General features: G+C 41.6%; 1 protein-coding gene across 7 annotated transcripts in view; it reads right to left on the reverse strand.

The window, feature by feature from the left end:
• Positions 1-18,046, reverse strand: part of APBA1 (amyloid beta precursor protein binding family A member 1) — a 90,243-nt gene that overhangs the window by 30,507 nt on the left and 41,690 nt on the right. For 6 of the 7 annotated variants that reach the window (XM_083818803.1, XM_083818804.1, XM_083818806.1 and 3 more), the window contains exon 2: positions 7,204-8,408. In XM_083818803.1, coding sequence (XP_083674929.1) covers positions 7,204-8,355 — 1,152 coding nt within the window. In that variant the 5' untranslated portion in view covers positions 8,356-8,408. Of the gene's footprint in view, positions 1-7,203; positions 8,409-16,965; positions 17,440-18,046 lie in introns of those variants that run through there. The other variant, XM_083818802.1, reaches the window with a different exon arrangement.

Here is an 18,046-nt window from a genome sequence, read left to right on the forward strand (position 1 = left end):
CCTGTTTCTGGCAGCAGCATATCTGAAAACAGTATAACTTTGGGTGACATACAAAGCTGGGACAGAAAGGATGAAATCAACAAATACTTCAGCAAAGCAAGATGGACTCAAACAAAAGACCATTACTTACATGACAGTAACGTCCACGTACAGGCTTCTTGGCAGAGGAATGGCAAAGATACTCTTCCTCTACATTAGCCCATAAGAGACAACTAGATAAAGCAAGGGTTTTTAATTTAACTGACTTCAGTGATAAAAAGTCTTCTCAGAGGTACCCCCATATATTAGGCAAAGGTCAAAGGTCTATAACGTTTTCAGGTCCAGCATGTAACTATAGTTAGACCCATAATTTCACAAGCAGCTGTAGCCTAGCCAGTGAACTTGTCTATCGACTGTGATTTATCAAAATAGTTTTTGCTATTGGTATAGAAGCTACTTTCTGACTGTGACTATGTTCCTTGCACACTGTATATAGTCTTATTATGCATTACACATTATGTATTGTTATGAGCTACTGTTAAAGCTGTTTTTCTTTCCTTCAGGAGAGGAGGAAAGAAAATGCACCTGAACCCCACAGCCAAGATCTTTAATAAGCAATCCACCACAGCTGTCCTATTTCAGGACCTGATCACAAGTCTATCACATGGAAGGCATCATTGCAGAATATCTGCTGTGATAAACTGAGACCATCAACAAATGTTCATAGCTTTTAGACGAAGTCAAGCACCTGTAAAGAATAGAGCTGGAAACTAACTTTCCTTATGATGTAACTAATCATCGCTACTGTCCTACTTTGTATAAATTTGCAGTAACTGTAGTGTTAAATAAAGGCTTTGAAAAAAAAAAAAACAAACACAAACACCCTGAACTATTATACACATACATGCATACTGTGACACAATCTGTGGAATTTATTTCATTGCTGTGGCATGAGGATGAAACTGCAGTTTGTCCTGTAGTTAAACCTATGGCACAACTGCAGCCCTGTGCTGCCCACTCACCCATCAGTTTCCTTGTGTGGTCCAGGACCCCCCCCTCAACGTGGCTAATTTATGCACAGATGATAATGACAGGTTGACTTGAGACAAGGTAACTGACTGAGCTGCTCAGCTCAGAACAAAGCGTTTGGTTAGCTGCTGTAGCACCTCTCCATACAGGAATTGCAGGCATTCCCCCCGGTGACTCCTGCTGTGCACGCGTCACCTGCTGAGAACATCAGCAGTTTGGGGTGCATTGGTCTGAGGAGTCCCCACAGCTCAGCTGAGGGTGCCCTGCAACATGGGGGCCTCCCACCACTTCCCACTGCCTGGATAGTGACTGGCAGGCCCACTTGAGAGATCCGAATGTCCACAGTGGTCCTACGAAGCTCTGAATAAACTAACTTTCTGAAACACTGTCCACGAGCGTCTGTACAGCAACACTGAGTTGTATGTAATTCTGCAGTAAAATTCACAGAAGTTACAAAAATGGAGATTTTGACCTAAGCCATAACTGCGTACCTATGCCAAAGCCTTTTAAGACCCCTATCCACCGCTGCTTATATTACTGAATCCCAGATACAAAATAAAAATATACGTACAAATAAGAAGGGGTTTAGATTTGACACAGAAAACTCAGGGTGAGCTAGTAATGAAAGTAACTGAGCCTGTTAAGGGAAGATGGGCCTTCACTTTGTCCATTTCAGAGAACCTCCCAGCCACAGGAATCAGCAGCAGTGAGCATTTAGCACCACGGCCACACTCTGAGAGCTGTAACTTCTCTCTGAATAAAACCTCAGGCTGTACGGACTCTGTCCGCCAGATCACACTGATGCTAAGAGGGCTGGGGTCTGTCCTGCCGCATGCGCGCTGGGCGGAAGGCCGCCAGCACAGCGGGACTCCTGGAGGATGGTTCGGCGCCGGATGCTTCTCTCTCGGCTACGGACCTCCCCAGTCGTACTTTCACTTGAACTTGCAGCTTGCGTGCAGCTTCACGGGTCAGTCCGAAAAAATTAGTGCAGACCCCTCCTGTGTTTTCAAAAGACTGAAATACTTTAACAAGCGCTGTTCCAGCTTTCAAGAGCACAGGAAAAAAATCACTTGGCATTGCCTTCAGCTTTCCATAGCTTAGAAAACATAACAAGAACAAAATAAAAACCACCACCACCACCAAAAAGAAACAAAGCAAGGAGTTACGAATGCAATGCTCACTGTAATTTTAAAGCCAGTAAGTCATCGGGTGAGTGCCTGTTATCGAGCACACTAATTGATAAACATACGCTTTCTTCTATGTGATTGATGAATCACCATAAAACTTTCTGCCCTGGGGATTAAAATGCTTTTTGTTTTTTTTTAACTGGGCTTACTCTTTAATTTTAAGACTGTGATCTTGACAGAAAGATTACCTCTATTCTTTGTGCTCAGCAAACAGTTTTAAAGGGTCCATTCAGAGAAAAAACATGATATCTTATTAATACAAACTCATCTTTATTTCATTTCTCTTCTCCCCCTCCTATTTTCCTCTCCCCCAGTTCATCTATTACTGAAACCTGCTTAATTATTTAAAACAGACTTCTTTATTCCTTTGTTAATAATACATTAGTCCTGCTCCGGAAAAAGTGAAGCAAATTCATCTCCATGAAGACACTCCATTTTTAGAGTCATCACGATGGAGAAAATCCTACAACTGAGAAGTCAAGGCTTGAAATTAAATATAGATAACCAAAAAGAACAGAAGCAAAACAACACAGCTCAGTTCTGTTCGACCTGAAAGGCTTGTCTTCAGCTGTGAATTTCCACTTCACAAATCCACACCACCCATGTATGTAGTTTAAATTTTTATTAGGTTTTATTTTATGTTCCACCACCTCAAGTGTCTGCAGAGGAACAGAGACTGTGGCCACCGATGAGAAAAATTTACAAAACCGAAGTCTTGGAACACAGCAACAAAACATGCCTTGCAGGTCAACAAAATGCGAGATCTAGCTTTGAGATCTATAATTCCATAAATAACTGAATGGACCTCAAAACAAAGTCATGGTATTTAGTTCTGGGAGCAGGGAATTTTTCCCCCGAAACCACTGTTTTCTCCTGATTATGGCAGAAGTGAAGTAGGCAGCCTGCTTGTCTTCCCTGGTCATGAGAGGACAGAATTGGTCCTTAAATCCTTGCCAAAAAAAAAGACCTAATTGAGTGTTTGTGCCTTTTTCTGCTTTTCTCAACAGGTTCCCTGTATTTCCACAACTGGAGTAGCCACTCTTTTCAAAGCTCTGTGACATTTTAAAGATGCTTTTTAGACTTTTTGTATGATTTATATACCAGGATATTCCACCATATTCTGAGATCCCTACTACATGGAACTATTCCCTCATCCTCTCTGTATCCATGCACTACAGATATCTTCTATTTAGACCTGCAAACACCGCTGTTCCTGTGCTTGGCTAGGCACACTCACAACCAACTTCTGATGGACAATCTGACTGAAAAGAGAAATAGGCATGAACTATGTAAAAAGAGCATGGGCCTTCCCTTCCAGGGAGATAACCACAGGCATTTAGAGGAACAGTATTGTCTAAAGGGTATTTCTGTCCACCACTCCCAGACATGTGCATACCACAAGCTTCATGTTGGTCTCAAGCTATGAACATGATTCAGTAGGAGGTGAATAGACCATCTCCAGTTTCACACTCAGAAAACAAAACCTAACTGCAGCTCCACAGTCCTTTTCCACCATGGGTCAGTTTCCTGACGTCACATTTCACACAGTTGTGCAGCTCTAACTGCTACTGTATTTGAAAAAGATAAACACGTGAAGCTAAATCCAAGTGATTTTCTGCTTTGGTTTAAACAAAAAATATTCAGATAAATAGATTTTAGAAATATGTATCAATTGCTCATATCTCTTGTAAGCGTCAAACTACAAAAAATCTTACTGCATTTACTACACAGACACTGAGATAATTTTTCAGCATTTATCAAATACACAAGTGTTACACCTTCCCACATATGGTCCAGAACATTTCTTATCCCAGTGAAAGCATCACTAACAAAGGTGCACAAGGCCAGTGGCAGCAAATACTCTCCACTGTTAACTATTAAGCAGATACTCAAGTATACTATTTATTTATTCACAGAAGTCTGCTATTTACATCATGGTACTACTATCGTTTATTACAATAGAACTGTCCATGTCTGTGAGTAAATTTTCTTTCGTTGTGTACCTACAAAACATCTCGTCTGGGGAGAAATACGTAGGAGTGACCAATGAATAGAAATTCCTGTAAATTAAACCTCGAATAAATCTGGGAACAGACCTTCTTAAAAAGGAGCAGAATTCTGAAGTGATCTGTATCTTTCTGTCATGCTCGTTGCATAAGTCTTTCCTAAGTCCCAAACTACACCCAGCTGTAGGCTAGCCAAACACGTCTTGATTGCTAGCTTCTCAAAATAGTCTCTGGATACTTCAAACTCATCCTCTTCCAAACGTTCTACTGTGAACGTATCATCTAAATGCTCAGTGCTGAGGAGTGACAGTCACTTTCTACTGAAAAAGCCAGAAGAGGTTGGCATATTTAATGACTCTCAACCGCAAATCATTCTTCTGACTCCCTGGCTTCACCACTCCCTCTTGCAGAGCTCCTAGCTAAATAAAACATGACCAGTCCTTAGATCTGAAGAGGCCTTACCAGTTTCAGTATCTTATAATACACAGAACGTTTACAAATATTTCCAAACAAGTATTACTTTTAAAATCAAAATGGTTTTGATAAAAAACAATGTGGGTACAATTTCCAAAGCAGACCAGGTAATAAAAGACCCAATTTACATCAGGCAACAATACTTCTAGGGGAAGAAAAGGGTGTTTTCTTAAAGGTAAAACACTGCCCATGTAGTTCCTTCTTATTTCAAGACCAATACCACTAATTAGATTGAATTACTTCTCTGGCATAGACTGGTTGCACTGAAAAGCTTGTGTCTGAGATCCTTTTTCTTTCTGAAGGGAGAAAGAAGGAAAATCTACATTCAGATAAACAGGCTCTAACTGTATTTTCAGTGTAACTGATCACTCATGGCCACTTAGACAGCAAAATCCAATTTTGCCCAATTTACTGCTAAGCAATTGTAGTAATACTCTGTTTAAGAAAGCAGACTGTTCAGAACACTATGCCGTGAAATCTGATTTAAAGAGTACGGTAAGGCATAGATGTAGTCTTCAGTGAAAAACAAAAACCCTACACCATCCCAAATCTTGTATTATATTATTCTTCTGCAATACGTATTCCCTTCAATCTGCTCCTGGTCTGCTAAACTATCACTCAACTAACTTTCCAAGAACATAGACCGTCTATACATCTACAATCACCATTTCAATTTCCACTGAGCTATACTTACTGTCATGATACATCACTGCTTTGATTGCTGCCAGAACTGAAAATCTCAGTCAGGCTCTTGTCTGACAGGCAATGAGAAATGCTGAATGAGAAATTACCTTTTGGTACAAAACCAGAGCCCCAGCGTACTTCACTATGGGTATTGTTATTGATGCAGACTGATGGAAACACCTGTTTTGATTACTATATGAACATACCAGGCCGAGACCTACCAGCATACTTAGAAAGTCGAATCCTGCAAGGTGCAGCAATATTTTGGAAAGCAGCTGGAGCACCTGCAGAAAGGACTCAGTGCTCCAAGGATCCCCAGCCTAACGCTGGCAAGACCATTGCTGGTACTGGGTGTTATGACCAGAAAAATCAGGAAGCAACAGCAAGTTCTTTGGTCCTCCCAGAAAAAGACAGCACTTAGATGCACAGACAATATGGTGACCAAAACGTACAGCAAGAGAGTAATGCCACCCACATTCGAACAATAGGAGAGACTTAATCAAAGCTTCTGGAAAATTTCTGAATTAGTTCAGAAATTCTTTAGCAATAAAGAAACAAAAACCAAACCTAAACACGCTCATCGCTATGTGTTTCTGTTTTCAAGCAAAAATAAAACCTGAAAGCTAGTTCTCACAGCTAACTTGCATGTTTGTCAACAACTCAAACCCCGTACTCCAAAAATCTCTTTCCACTTGCAGAATATTAGCCTTCATAGCTTTGAAGACAGATGAAAAATGCAGAAGCATGTCACAGATCTGCATTGCATGTGATCTTTTTTCAGTGTCTGAATTCCCCTTGAAAAGGTTGAGGTGTTTAGGATAGTTCTGATGCATTCCTATAAGTTTTCAGTAATTCAGTTTAAAAGGCCAAAACACACAAAACCCCACAGTTCTATCATTTGGTGTTTTTCAAAAAACAAACAAACAAAAAAAACAAAGGTCACAAAAAACATTCCACAGCAATAAAAAGGATAGAGCAGATGTTTGTAGTGCAGTTACCCATGAACTAATGGCATGGTTCCGTATTAGAGATAATTTTTGGTTCAATACATCTAGTATATCAGCCATTTTCACATCAGGCATAAATTTAACTTAGTTAGTTGTTTATGAGTTTGTTTTATTAGAAATATAGAAAACCCGTAAAACTTCAAGGAAAGATTATCATATAGACATCTGGAACCACAAACTGTGAACTGATTCTGATCCAAGTTAAGTCTCATGCCAAAAGTACAGAATTTGAGAAATGCTAATGCTGTAAACCCGAACAAGAGTTTCAGTACTTATACTGCTGGAGATCAAATAAGTTTTACAATGATAATATATTGAATTTCATAGCACATTTCTAGACCGTGGAGGTGGACAAAGCCCACGCAGGTTTTCTGGAATCTGAATCTGGATATGTGATACCACTATAAATAATATTAACAGATTTCTGATGGAATCATAAGCATTGCTATGTGACAAAAACTGAGATATAAAAACCTAGAATTAACAGAAACACGTACGGCTATGTTATGTAAGACAAAGTGTTCTGTTCAGTAGCTACTCTAAGTATCCCATGGGATTTGTTTCAGAAAAAAAAAAAAGTGAAGAGTTTTGCGTGTCAAACTCTTGTACAGGTTAACAGTCAGTGCTTCAAAGGAAGATTTTGGTCCACTGATGATGTACATGTTTATCTCTTCTGTGCCCTCTAGAGTACAAATTTAAAATAGGCAAAGCACTACATAATTTAAGAAGAATGAGTCACAGAACAAAAACAAAATCCACCCTCTCTCACTGCAATGTATGTCACAATTAAAGGAACAGGACATACATAACAGAGAGCTGGAAGCTTTGTATACTCACATCTCCATCTAGTGGCCTCTGGTCGTCAGAGTCCCTGGTTGGGCTGATGTCCTGCCGCATCACCCAGATCGGCTCCTTAGGTTCATCAGGGGTATAAGGAGAACGGATGGTCCTTGTCTTCACTTCCTCGATAGCTTCTTTAATATCCTTGATGGCCAGTGAAATTGCATCTCTCTTTTCCTTGCTGTACCTCTGCACAGTTTCTCCTGAGCCGGACGTAACGCGAGAACCAGGTGGAAGCTGGCCATTGCTTTCATGCCCCCCACCGGCAAGAGTATGAGCCTGCTCCAAACTCTGCTCAGCTTCTGGCATGTCTTCAGCTGCCTTGTCCAGGCTCTGGGAGCTCATGCTTTGCTTCACCTCCGCCACAATCTGATCAATGTCCTCCTCCTGTTCGTAACTATCCATTCTTGGGTAGGGCGCAAACTCTGCCTCCTTTTCTGGGCTGTCAGACTCCCCATCAGACCGCTCATCATAATGGTGAAGGCGGGCACCGAGTGCCTCCTTGCGGTAATTGTCAGCTTCCTCCCTCTCCCGCTCATACAGCTGGATCCCCTCCCTAGCATCCAGGTCTGGTGTATCTCCAATCTCCTCATACACGTGCTCCTGCAGTCCATAGTCAGCGTAAGGCTCGGCATACTGCTCATCCTCACCTCGGTGGAAGAGACGATGTGTGTAGACGTAACCTGAGTAGGCTGCATTCATGGCTTCCTCGTGTTCGATGGAATGGAAATGTAGGTGGTTGGGCAGTGTTCGGTTATGAACGGCCTCGCCATGCTCAGCCTCGGCATTCTCTGTGTACTCCTCAGACTCAGGCCTGTACTGCACTGCATAGGCGCTCTCATCCTCATTTTCCTGAACTCTCTCCGTGTCGTAGCTGTCCTCCACCGTGGCTATGACATCCCCTTCTGCGGTATCTGTGTGATTGTGGAAACCACTCTCAGTGCTGGCTGACCGAGCTAACATCCCTTCCTCCTCCTGCCCAGACAGGCCCCCTTGGCTGCTGTTTGTACGCCTTGGGTAGTGACTTGCATACCGCTGTTCCTCTTCCACCTCCGCATGCTCCAGGTCAGCCTCCACCGACTCGTTCACTGCCCCATTTGCTGGCTCTTCGCTTACCTCCCCATCAGGCGGTCCAACCAAATGGTTCATGGCAAGTTCTGGTGGGTAGGTCACTTACTCTGTTGACATTTCGTCAATCACACCTGGAAATAAATAAATAATAAAAAAAAACTCTGAAGTTACTCTTAGAAAAAGCGGAGTCAATAAACAGAAGCAACAAAATGCACCCTTCCTTCCCGAGCAAACTTTTGACTTCATCAGCTCTGAAGTCAGAGGACAGCAGTATGACCTGTGCAAATGACCTTCAACAGCACCAACCATGAATCCCCTGGGGACAGCATTTCTCACTTTTATCAATGAATTCTTTGTAGAAAAATCATTTCCGAGCAGCTCCTTGGATGTACTCCTATGGACAGCTGCAGCATTTCGGTGACGCTTGCGGGTATGCATTAGAAAAATTAACTTTGCCATAGGCTCAAACATTGGAGAGGTATAACAGAAATATTCCACCACTCTCCCCACACCTCACTAACCCAGCACAAAGGAAGGATGTCGTAATGTAAAATGACAGACAGTTCCAACACTGCAGTCTGCAATTGCTAAGATACACGGTCCTATGAATACTACACTCCCTCACCACAGTCTCTTCAGCTGAGGCAGTCACCCTATGCACTTTTAAAATCAGCAGAGATAAATAGGGGTTCCCAGGCTGCATCAGAAGTAAGCTGTTTCATCTCCCTAGGGAAGCATACGACAGCTAGATCCAACAAAGATAGTTTGTCTTTTCCACCTAAAGAAGGTATGCAAGTAAGAAAATTTCCATGACAAGGTAAGGTCTTTTCCAGCTAAGACTTGTAAGAAATCTGGAAAGAATGGACAGGTGTATGCCAAAACTAACCAACCAACCACTCTCCTCCCCCCAGCATATGACAAAAAATATACTATTTTAGGCAACAAGAAAAACAGCACTGCAGAGCTTTCAATTTTAAGCCCACAAAGGGAAGAGTAAAGATGTTAATGCGTAACAGCCCTTTGAAAAGCCCATCCCAAACAATGTTCCCTGAAGTCAGTTAGAAACTCTTCAACAACTTGCATGGAAACAGAATTGTGCTGAAATGGAGGATTGCTTAAAATTTCTGCATTAAATCTGTCACACTCAAAGCAGCCCCCGGCCTGCACCTAAGTGTCGTTCACAGCGAAAGGGCAGCACTAGCTGAACGAAATGAAGCCACACACAAACACAGGATGACGACCAGCTTTCTAAAATTTTTACCACACGTATCCTGGCACATCTTTGACCAAACGATGTTAAGTTAGAAAAGATGGTAAGACTCAACTGCATGAAAACTGCCTACAACTCCAGTCAAATAATTTCATTTAAATTTCACTTTTTAACTTTCCAAATAACAAATTATCATTTACAAATGTATTTTTATTTCAATAGAGTTTACATATAGAACTGGGCATCTGAATAAATGCCCCTAGCTCACCTAAGACCCAACAGCCTTCGAAGAAAAGTAAGCATCTAAGTCAAGTACCTCCATTTGACTATTTAATAATCAGTCTTTAAAACAGTAATTTGAAGAACCATGTATTAAGGCGGTGAATAACTATATCCCTTTTCACGTGGCAACTGAAGACTATTAAAAATGTTTTTTTTGTTGTTTTTACTCTTAGTAGCATTTTCCTCATGCAGACACAGTTTTTCTCACCAGCCTTCCAAGAGCACTTTATCTCCAGCAAGCAACCAAAATCAATATCCTAAATAAAATGCCATAGACAGAAGAGAATATAAGCAAAAAAAGGTCATCTGACCTTGGAAATAGAGACGCAGCACCCATCTGAAATACATCATACTCTCACATTAATTACCCAGAACAGCAGCTGTGCTTCAGTAATCACACATACATGGGAAAGTGCTCTCTAAGCACTCCTAGCTCTGCACTCAGGACTTGATGGATGAGCCTGTCTTTAAAACAGAGAAATCAGAGGCTGATTACTAGAACAACCAGCTGTTTGCTGAAGGTTAAGCTAGCTTCTGCCTGTAAAAAAGAAGAAAAACAAAACAAAAACACCCTCTCCACATATGTTTCAAGCAACAGTAAGAAACAGCTTAAGTCTGAGGATTTCTCTCTGCTACTTTATGCTGAAAATGAAGTACTTAAGATACTACCCAAGGGCATACTATCGACAGGGAGCAAGACCACAACATTAACGCTCAGGAAAGCATGCGGTAAGAAAAGGTGAAAATGTGAGAGCTTCCAACTTGGCTTATTACTCGTTTCCCACATCCAGATGTATAATCACTTGCTTTCTCCCGCATGCGGCCCCCTCCGGTGCGTGGGTGTCTGCTGTGTAGTGGGGCCAGGCCCTGCTCTGCCACCACCCGGGCATGCAGCCCAGGCTCAGCTCCCGGCCACTGTCACTGCTAGGGACCTTTGTGCCCACGCCTTTTAATTGATCTTTTCAAGTGTGAGAGCCCTGACCATTTCCTCTCATTTCACACCGCTTCCAAAAGAGAAAAATTAGTGTGCCAGCTGAGCTTGCAAGCAAAAATCTGCTACTCTTTGGGTGTATTTACCCACACCTCCAAGTCACACCTGAAGCAGAGAAACCTCAGGCTGAATTTGCAAGGGCCACAGGCTCTGAGTACAAGTTGTCTTGGCACGCTCCCCGAGGAACTGCACAAAGCGCCCATGTTTTGCCAGACTCAGCAATGCGCCAATGTTCCACTTGTATGGTACGGGTACCTAGAAAAGACGTGGATAAAAGCTACTTCTAAAAAATCCTGTACGTTCTTTTAGGAAACATATGCCACCTTTTCAATTTTTAAGGGACTCTTTGGTATGAAATGGCTGAGGATTGAACAGCACAAGCAATGCCTCCTTAGAGAGAACTCCCCACCTCTCCTGTAACAGACGACTCTCTCTTTTCTGAACTGCAACCTGTCTGGGAAACCTGACTGCTTTCCCTGCCGCGTGCTGAGCAAGCACACCCAGAACAGCTCCAAACAGAAGAAGCTGTGAAATGTATGTTTAATGCCAGTCAGTGAAGGCAGCACCTGGAAAGTGCCATTAACACCACACGGCAGGCACACGAATACACGCACAGTCTCATACTGACAAGGATGGACAACTGTAGTATCCCACAACACTCACCGTATTGCAACTGTAAAGCGGGAACACCACACATGAAAACCTACCCAGCGTACAACATTTTCTACAAGCCCTCATGGAATCCTTGCAATAACACTGCAATGTTCTAAACAAGTTAATCACATTAGTTTTATCACTATAATATGACTTGAATATTTGCTGGGAAGCTTTTTAGTTCCAATTTCATTCATCATAATCTTGGATGCTTCCATTTCTAAGGCCTGCTTATGAACTCAGAAAGAGCCCAGTTTAAAACTTGCAGTACTTGGTGTTCAACAGAAAAGCCTTTTGTCTTCTAGTCATCAACCCTAATTCCATGTAGGCAGTTTTTTAAAGGTTTCTGCAGAGTTTGGTATTCAAAATGATATACAAGGTGAGAGCTACAGCAACAAAAAAAAAAAAAAGAAAAGAAAAGATACCTTGGAAAGCAAAATCACAAACACTGCAGATTATTTGGAGAAGGAAAGAGAAAATAAAATTTAGTAGTCAGTTAAAAAAAAAAATACTTGCAAGAACATACAATGGTTCAAAAGAAGGTCAAATAACATTTTTAAATACAGCGTGATTCCTTCAGAGCCCTAAGAACTGTACTATTTGGTAGCATGTGCATGTTTCTTGGCAGGGGTAACTTTGGTGAGAAAAAAATATAAGAAGAGAGTCGTCTTCAGTTAGTCACAATCCCAAATCAAAAATGTTTTCACCACAGTACTCATAAATTAAGCAAAATAATCCAAAGTTATGTTATTTAACCTATTTTGTATTCCAGGTTTCTCAAGTCACCTATTCCTAGGACTACATCAGTTGTTCATGACTTCCAAGCTCCTTCTCTGCAAAAATGTTTAGGGGATTAAGAAAGGATATCTCCAGCTCAAGAAAAGGCACTAAAAAACACCCACCTCCAAACATCAACTATTTCACTGAACTAAACAAAATTAAAAACTGCAGGTGCATTTATTATCCATATGCAGAGGCACTTACACTACACGTGCATGTAAATATGCCTTAGTCTAAGCCAACAAATAAACAGGTAACTTGTTCTTACTAGGTGTGGAGAGGCTGAATACAGCATTTTCTCCTTCTTGACATGTTTACTAATTAGAACAAGGTATGTAAATTTCAAGAGGAGCTACATCCTAACTGCAGAAGTTTCTTCTGATCACAACTAGCCTAAAAGAGTATGCAAATTTCTAACAAAAAGTAAGGCAACACTCTTATTAAGAGAGAGCTGTACACCAGCCCGTGCTTACAGCATCGGTGTGGTATGCCCACAAATGCGGTGCCTAACAGAGAACTGGAGTTAGCCGCTGTGGTACAAGACTCGGCGGCTTCCTGGCTTCAGGTTTGCCCACAGCTGAAAGCACAAAAGAAGCTGAACTTCAGGCATAATGGAGGAAAAAAAAGGCAAAACCATGAATTTATGGCCAAAGGAACACTGAGCTGCTTGAATAGGAATGTCGAGAGGTTTAATTCTGTGGCAGAAAAATAAGTAAAACCCCCAAATTCTTGGGAAGGCATAATTACAAGTATTATGTAGATTTAAGTAACTATAAGTTTCCCCATATTTAACACAATAAATGCCCTTAACATAAGAAATCCACGTGGAACGATCAGTATTCCAGCCACACTGGGATGGAAGTAAATTGGATTAAGCTGCCGTATGCACATTAATTGACTCAAAAGCAAATCATATGTCAGATTTCAGTTTCCCACTGTTTCTAATTCCACTTTGGCTCTATCCAGGGAACAAAATTCTGTGGTGGGAAGGATGAATGTGCATCAGAAGTAGACTTTCTAAACCATGTCATCTCAGGCTAGCCCTTGATTACAGGGAATAAATTTAAATTTCTGCTTTCAATCTAAAAATTGTTTACAACAGATCCTAAATATCTCTTTTAATTTGAATTGACATCATAACTAAAGAACCTGAGCAAGTCACACAGCTGCCTTGTAGAGTCCGGAAATGTCATTATTCCCTGGATAACACATAACAGAGTACTGCGACCATGCCTTCCATGTTCTTGCAATCCCCATCTTACTCAAAACTAAGCTTTAAACTTGAGCAAGGAACAATAGTCAGGAACCTTTGGTGCCGACAGACCAACTTCCTATAAGCAAGAACAAAGAGACAGAGGTCTCTTGAGCACAGGGCCGATAAAGCCTTAGGGCACTGCAGAGGTCTGATCGCAATAAAAAGCAGATCCTTCCCATCACATTTGTCACTGAAGTCCTGAAGAAACAGACACAAAGGACTCTGGGAGTATCTGAAGCCATCCAGATGCTGCCAGAGAAACGATACCTGGTACTATGGTCCAAATAGAAGAGAGAAGCCAAAAGCACTAGAGAAAAATCTTGACAAGGACCCACATGCAACCTGTGCAGTGAGGTACAACAATTATACTCACTAGACCAAAGATGCTTAAAAAAGAATAATCAATCATAAATCCCAGTTTGAAATTGGTTAAGGGATAAATCTGATTGCTCTCACCAACCAGAATGACAAAGCAACATAAATAAAAGTGCTATTCTAAAAGCAAAGCTAAGGAAACATGGATTTTCTGACAGGTTATTGTTGTTCTTATTTCTGGATGTATTATGGATTGCATCTTTAATTTGCAACTGGATAATCTAAATTATTAATTAAATCAATTTCCAAGTGAGAAAGAGAAATTAAAACAGTAGATAAGCAATGTCAAAGCACAACATCTAAGATCAGTATTACAACGTGAGACTAATTTCAGTCTCTGTTAGAGGTACAGTTATTAAAAATGAATCTTTACTGAATCTGGGCATATAATTACCTGTAATCTACAATGTTTCCTCCTCTGTGTAAAAAAAGAAAGGGTACAGTGGGAAACAGTGACACTCCAGTGATCCATTCTGAATGCAAATGACATTATCTTCACACTAGCGACACTTTTGTAAGCAATGAAAACACATATTTTTCTCTAAACAATAGGGGATAAGATCTATGCTACAAAATGAAATAAAAACAGATAATAAAGTTGACACAACAAGCCCAATAAACTTTCCATCTCCTTTTAGGTACCATTAATAGTGTAACAACAAACAACTGTGAACAGAGCTCATAAATATGATGTGGTAAACTGCAGGGCATGACTATCCTCATGGTGAGTAACAATACCCCAGTCTTCGCTCACAGAGAGTAAGCTAGAATGTTCAATAAATCCTTGGATATTCCTCCCCTGCCCACAAATAAAGACTTAATCCTACCTTTCTGGTCGAGACAATCTTACTCAGCTGTATTCTTGGTTAGTGTTACAGTCTTGACACAAATAGCTGCCATGCAGCAACTACTCTTTGATGCAATTGAGACAGAAAATGTACCAGAGAAGAATCAACATTCAAAACTCTCTGCACCTATGAAAAATTTCGAGTCATTTAGTCCTTCAGATTTAATCCTTGAAATGATACTATGAGAGGAAAATCAGTTTCATCAATTTTGTTATGGAAAGCAAAGTTTTAAAGTGAGTTACACGTTGCATTTTTGAATTCTTTAATGTGAACAAGCCACGGGTTGTGTCAGATACACAGAAACATTTGGACGGTGTTGAGATTATTTCAGCAAAAGAAGGACCTGGTAGAATGTGAGAGAAGGCTCCTGAGCAAATATTCAGCATCCATGAAAACCAAGTGAAACAACAGAGAGGGAAGTCCACCGGTTAGCACCTCAGTCGAACTGGTGTCCTTCAGCAGACAGAAATGTCTTGACAAATACTGTTTCCAGGAATACCTTAAAAAATAAAAAGGCTAGAGTAATAGAATAGTGCACATACAGAGGGGTAAAAAGCCCCTAGGACAGCTAAGCAATACCCTTTCTATTTCTTAAAGGCATCTGTGACAAATCTAGCAGTTACCAAGACAACAGAGCAACATCTTCTGTCTTCCCAAATCTAAATGTACAAGATCAACTCACTGAACAGGTACAGCAGTTGTGCTCAAACCCCAGTAACTTCCTACATTCAGTCTCATTTGATCCGTAAAAGGATTTGTTCTCAGGTGCTCGTAACTACCTGAGGGCTTCCAGGTAAGGATACACCCTCATGGAAAGCAAGCAGGGCTCAGACAGCAAATAAGAGACCTGATTCTTCCTTAATTTCTCATTTACTTTACGAGTGCCAAAGGAGCTGTATCTGAGCCAGGCTGGAAAAGCCAATGGGACAGGTAGGGTACAGAACTTGCTTTACCTTTCCTGGGGGTACAGGGAGTTAAAAATGTACCACTGCCTGGAAACTGTAACACTGAGCTATTGAAAGCACCACATCTTACAGCCCCCTGCCATCTCTTTCATCCCCCCAAAACAAAAAAACTAAAAAACATCAACTCTTTTTTTCGACTTTTATTTCAATTAGACCTACACTTAAGCCCACACTTTTTTGGCTAAGACTTTTTCTAGAAAGGCTTGAAAAGTGCAGTACGTGAGATGCAGAGATGTTCAGACTGGGGAAGAGTAAGGAAGATGGGGAGATGTGGTACCTATAAAATTCCCAATTATTTGATTATGGTGGGTATATCAGCTCTTTTCCTTCCCAATCTCAGCCTTCAAAACAACTGAGTTAACACTTTCTAGCTTTCATACCCTAGGCTCCTTTTCATGGACTTGATGTATGTTTGGATTGTGTTGTTAAGATGCAGTTTTTAAGTATTAGACGGTTTGTCTCTTCTTTTAGTGTGACAGCAAGTGACAGAGCCTGTATCTGCTTCCACTCACCAAAAATTAGGTAAGAAAGATCATGTAGGAGCTGGAGCTGCACGCTTCCAAAACCTTGTGGAGAAAATGTGAAATCCCACTAACAAACAGATTTCATTTAAAGCTATAGTCACAGCCAAAAAACAAAACCAAATTTACTTTCTTTCCTCAAAAAAAAAAAAAGAGAGAGAAAGAGAGAAAAAAAGATCTTAGTGATTTTCAGCTGCAATATTCACGGAATTAAATGCTACATTGGACAGTTAGAGCTTGTATCTATGTAACTTTTTTTCAGGAAAAAAAAAACAACACAAGAAACAAATACTATGGAGAAAAAAACAGATGCAAAGGAGGAGGAAGCAGGAATGCATAATGTAGGTTACAGCAGATTAAAATTAACTTTTTTTATCCCCCCTACACAGACAACTTTCTCTTCTACTGTATTTTCTGTTACCATTTTATCCCTCAGAGCGAGCCCACTCTAATCTCCACCCATCACATTCCAACAGCACCTGCAGATCCTTTTATTTCTTCTGTTTCAAGGACAAGCTGCTGATTTACTCCACGATAAAACGAAACAAAGAACAACCCAAACCAAACCAAGTCAAAAAAAAAAGACCAAGAAAAAAAAAAAAAAAAAAAAAAGCCAACCAAACCAAACCACCAAAAACACACACACATAAATAAAACCCAAGTATCTGCAGAGACCAGCTCCAAAGGCTCGAGGGAGCCTATTCTGCCGCTTTCTTTTTCTCACAGAGTCTCAACCGTGTTCCGGAGCTATGCTGTAAAGGCAGCCCCGTCACCCTCGCCAAAACCAGGTGGAAGGATGTCACGCACCTGCTCCCCCAGCGTAGCGCCGAGTGGTCAGAGAGGGATGGCCAAGCTGGACACCCCACAAGCAGCCCTGCCGCTGTCACGGCCTTCCTGGCAGGAAGCACCGGCGCGGATGCGCCCCGAGGTACCGCCACACACCAGATTTTCAGGAGGCTAGCCATGCCAAGCATTTCTCCTTCTCCTAGCCTGATGTTTTAACCATTTCCGCATCCCCGGTGGCCGAGGAAGCAGGGCAGCCCCGTGCTCCTGCCCAGAGCTGATGAGAAGGGGCAGCCGTTCATGCACACGGGGCGGGTACCGACACCGCTCTCCTTGCCCTGACCTGAGACCTTGACCGAGACCTGCTTTCAGCACCAGCACGCTCCCGGTAGTGCTACGAGACAGCAACACGCAAAATCTGTTCCTCAGACACAATTAGCCCCTAATGAAGGCCGGCATTTCTCCACGTCTCCTGCGGCTGCAGCTCGCTCAAAGGCTCGGCCTGGGCAAGGGCGGTGCGGGGCGGGTGGGAGGGAGGGCAGAGCCTGCCTGCAGCTGCAGGGTCCCATCAGGATGCGAAAAACATACACGTACGCGGTGCTAATCGAGTTACCCAGATCACACGGCGCTGCCAGATCAAGAAAATCAAAACCAGATGCGTTGCATCAGAAACACAAAGCTTTTGCCAGTCTCCACCCGCTAGGAAAACAAGCTTACCAGAACCAAACCGCATACCGCAGAGTTCAGAATAAAACAAAGAATAATGAGGGGAATCACCCAAACATACGCTTCTTACCCCCCTATTTCCATGCAGACAAGTCAAGTCAAGCCATATGTGCAGACTATGGGAAAAAAGGATATCGTGTTAGTCATATGGCAAACAAGAACACGAATAAAGGATATTCTAAGCACAAGGTGGGGTGCCGGTTGTCTTACTTTCATAATCATTTTTTCTCCCTCCCCCAGTGCTTTTGTCCCCATTCCAAATAAAAATTATTTCAAAACAAACTTCAGATGACCCACATTTTTGTAAAAGTAGGTTACTTTGTCTTCTCTTTTTATGCACCAACACTTAGATTTTAGTAGAAGAGTAAATTCCACTGAA

Source organism: Anser anser, assembly GCF_964211835.1.
Source record: "Anser anser genome assembly, chromosome: Z".
NCBI lineage: Eukaryota > Metazoa > Chordata > Aves > Anseriformes > Anatidae > Anser > Anser anser.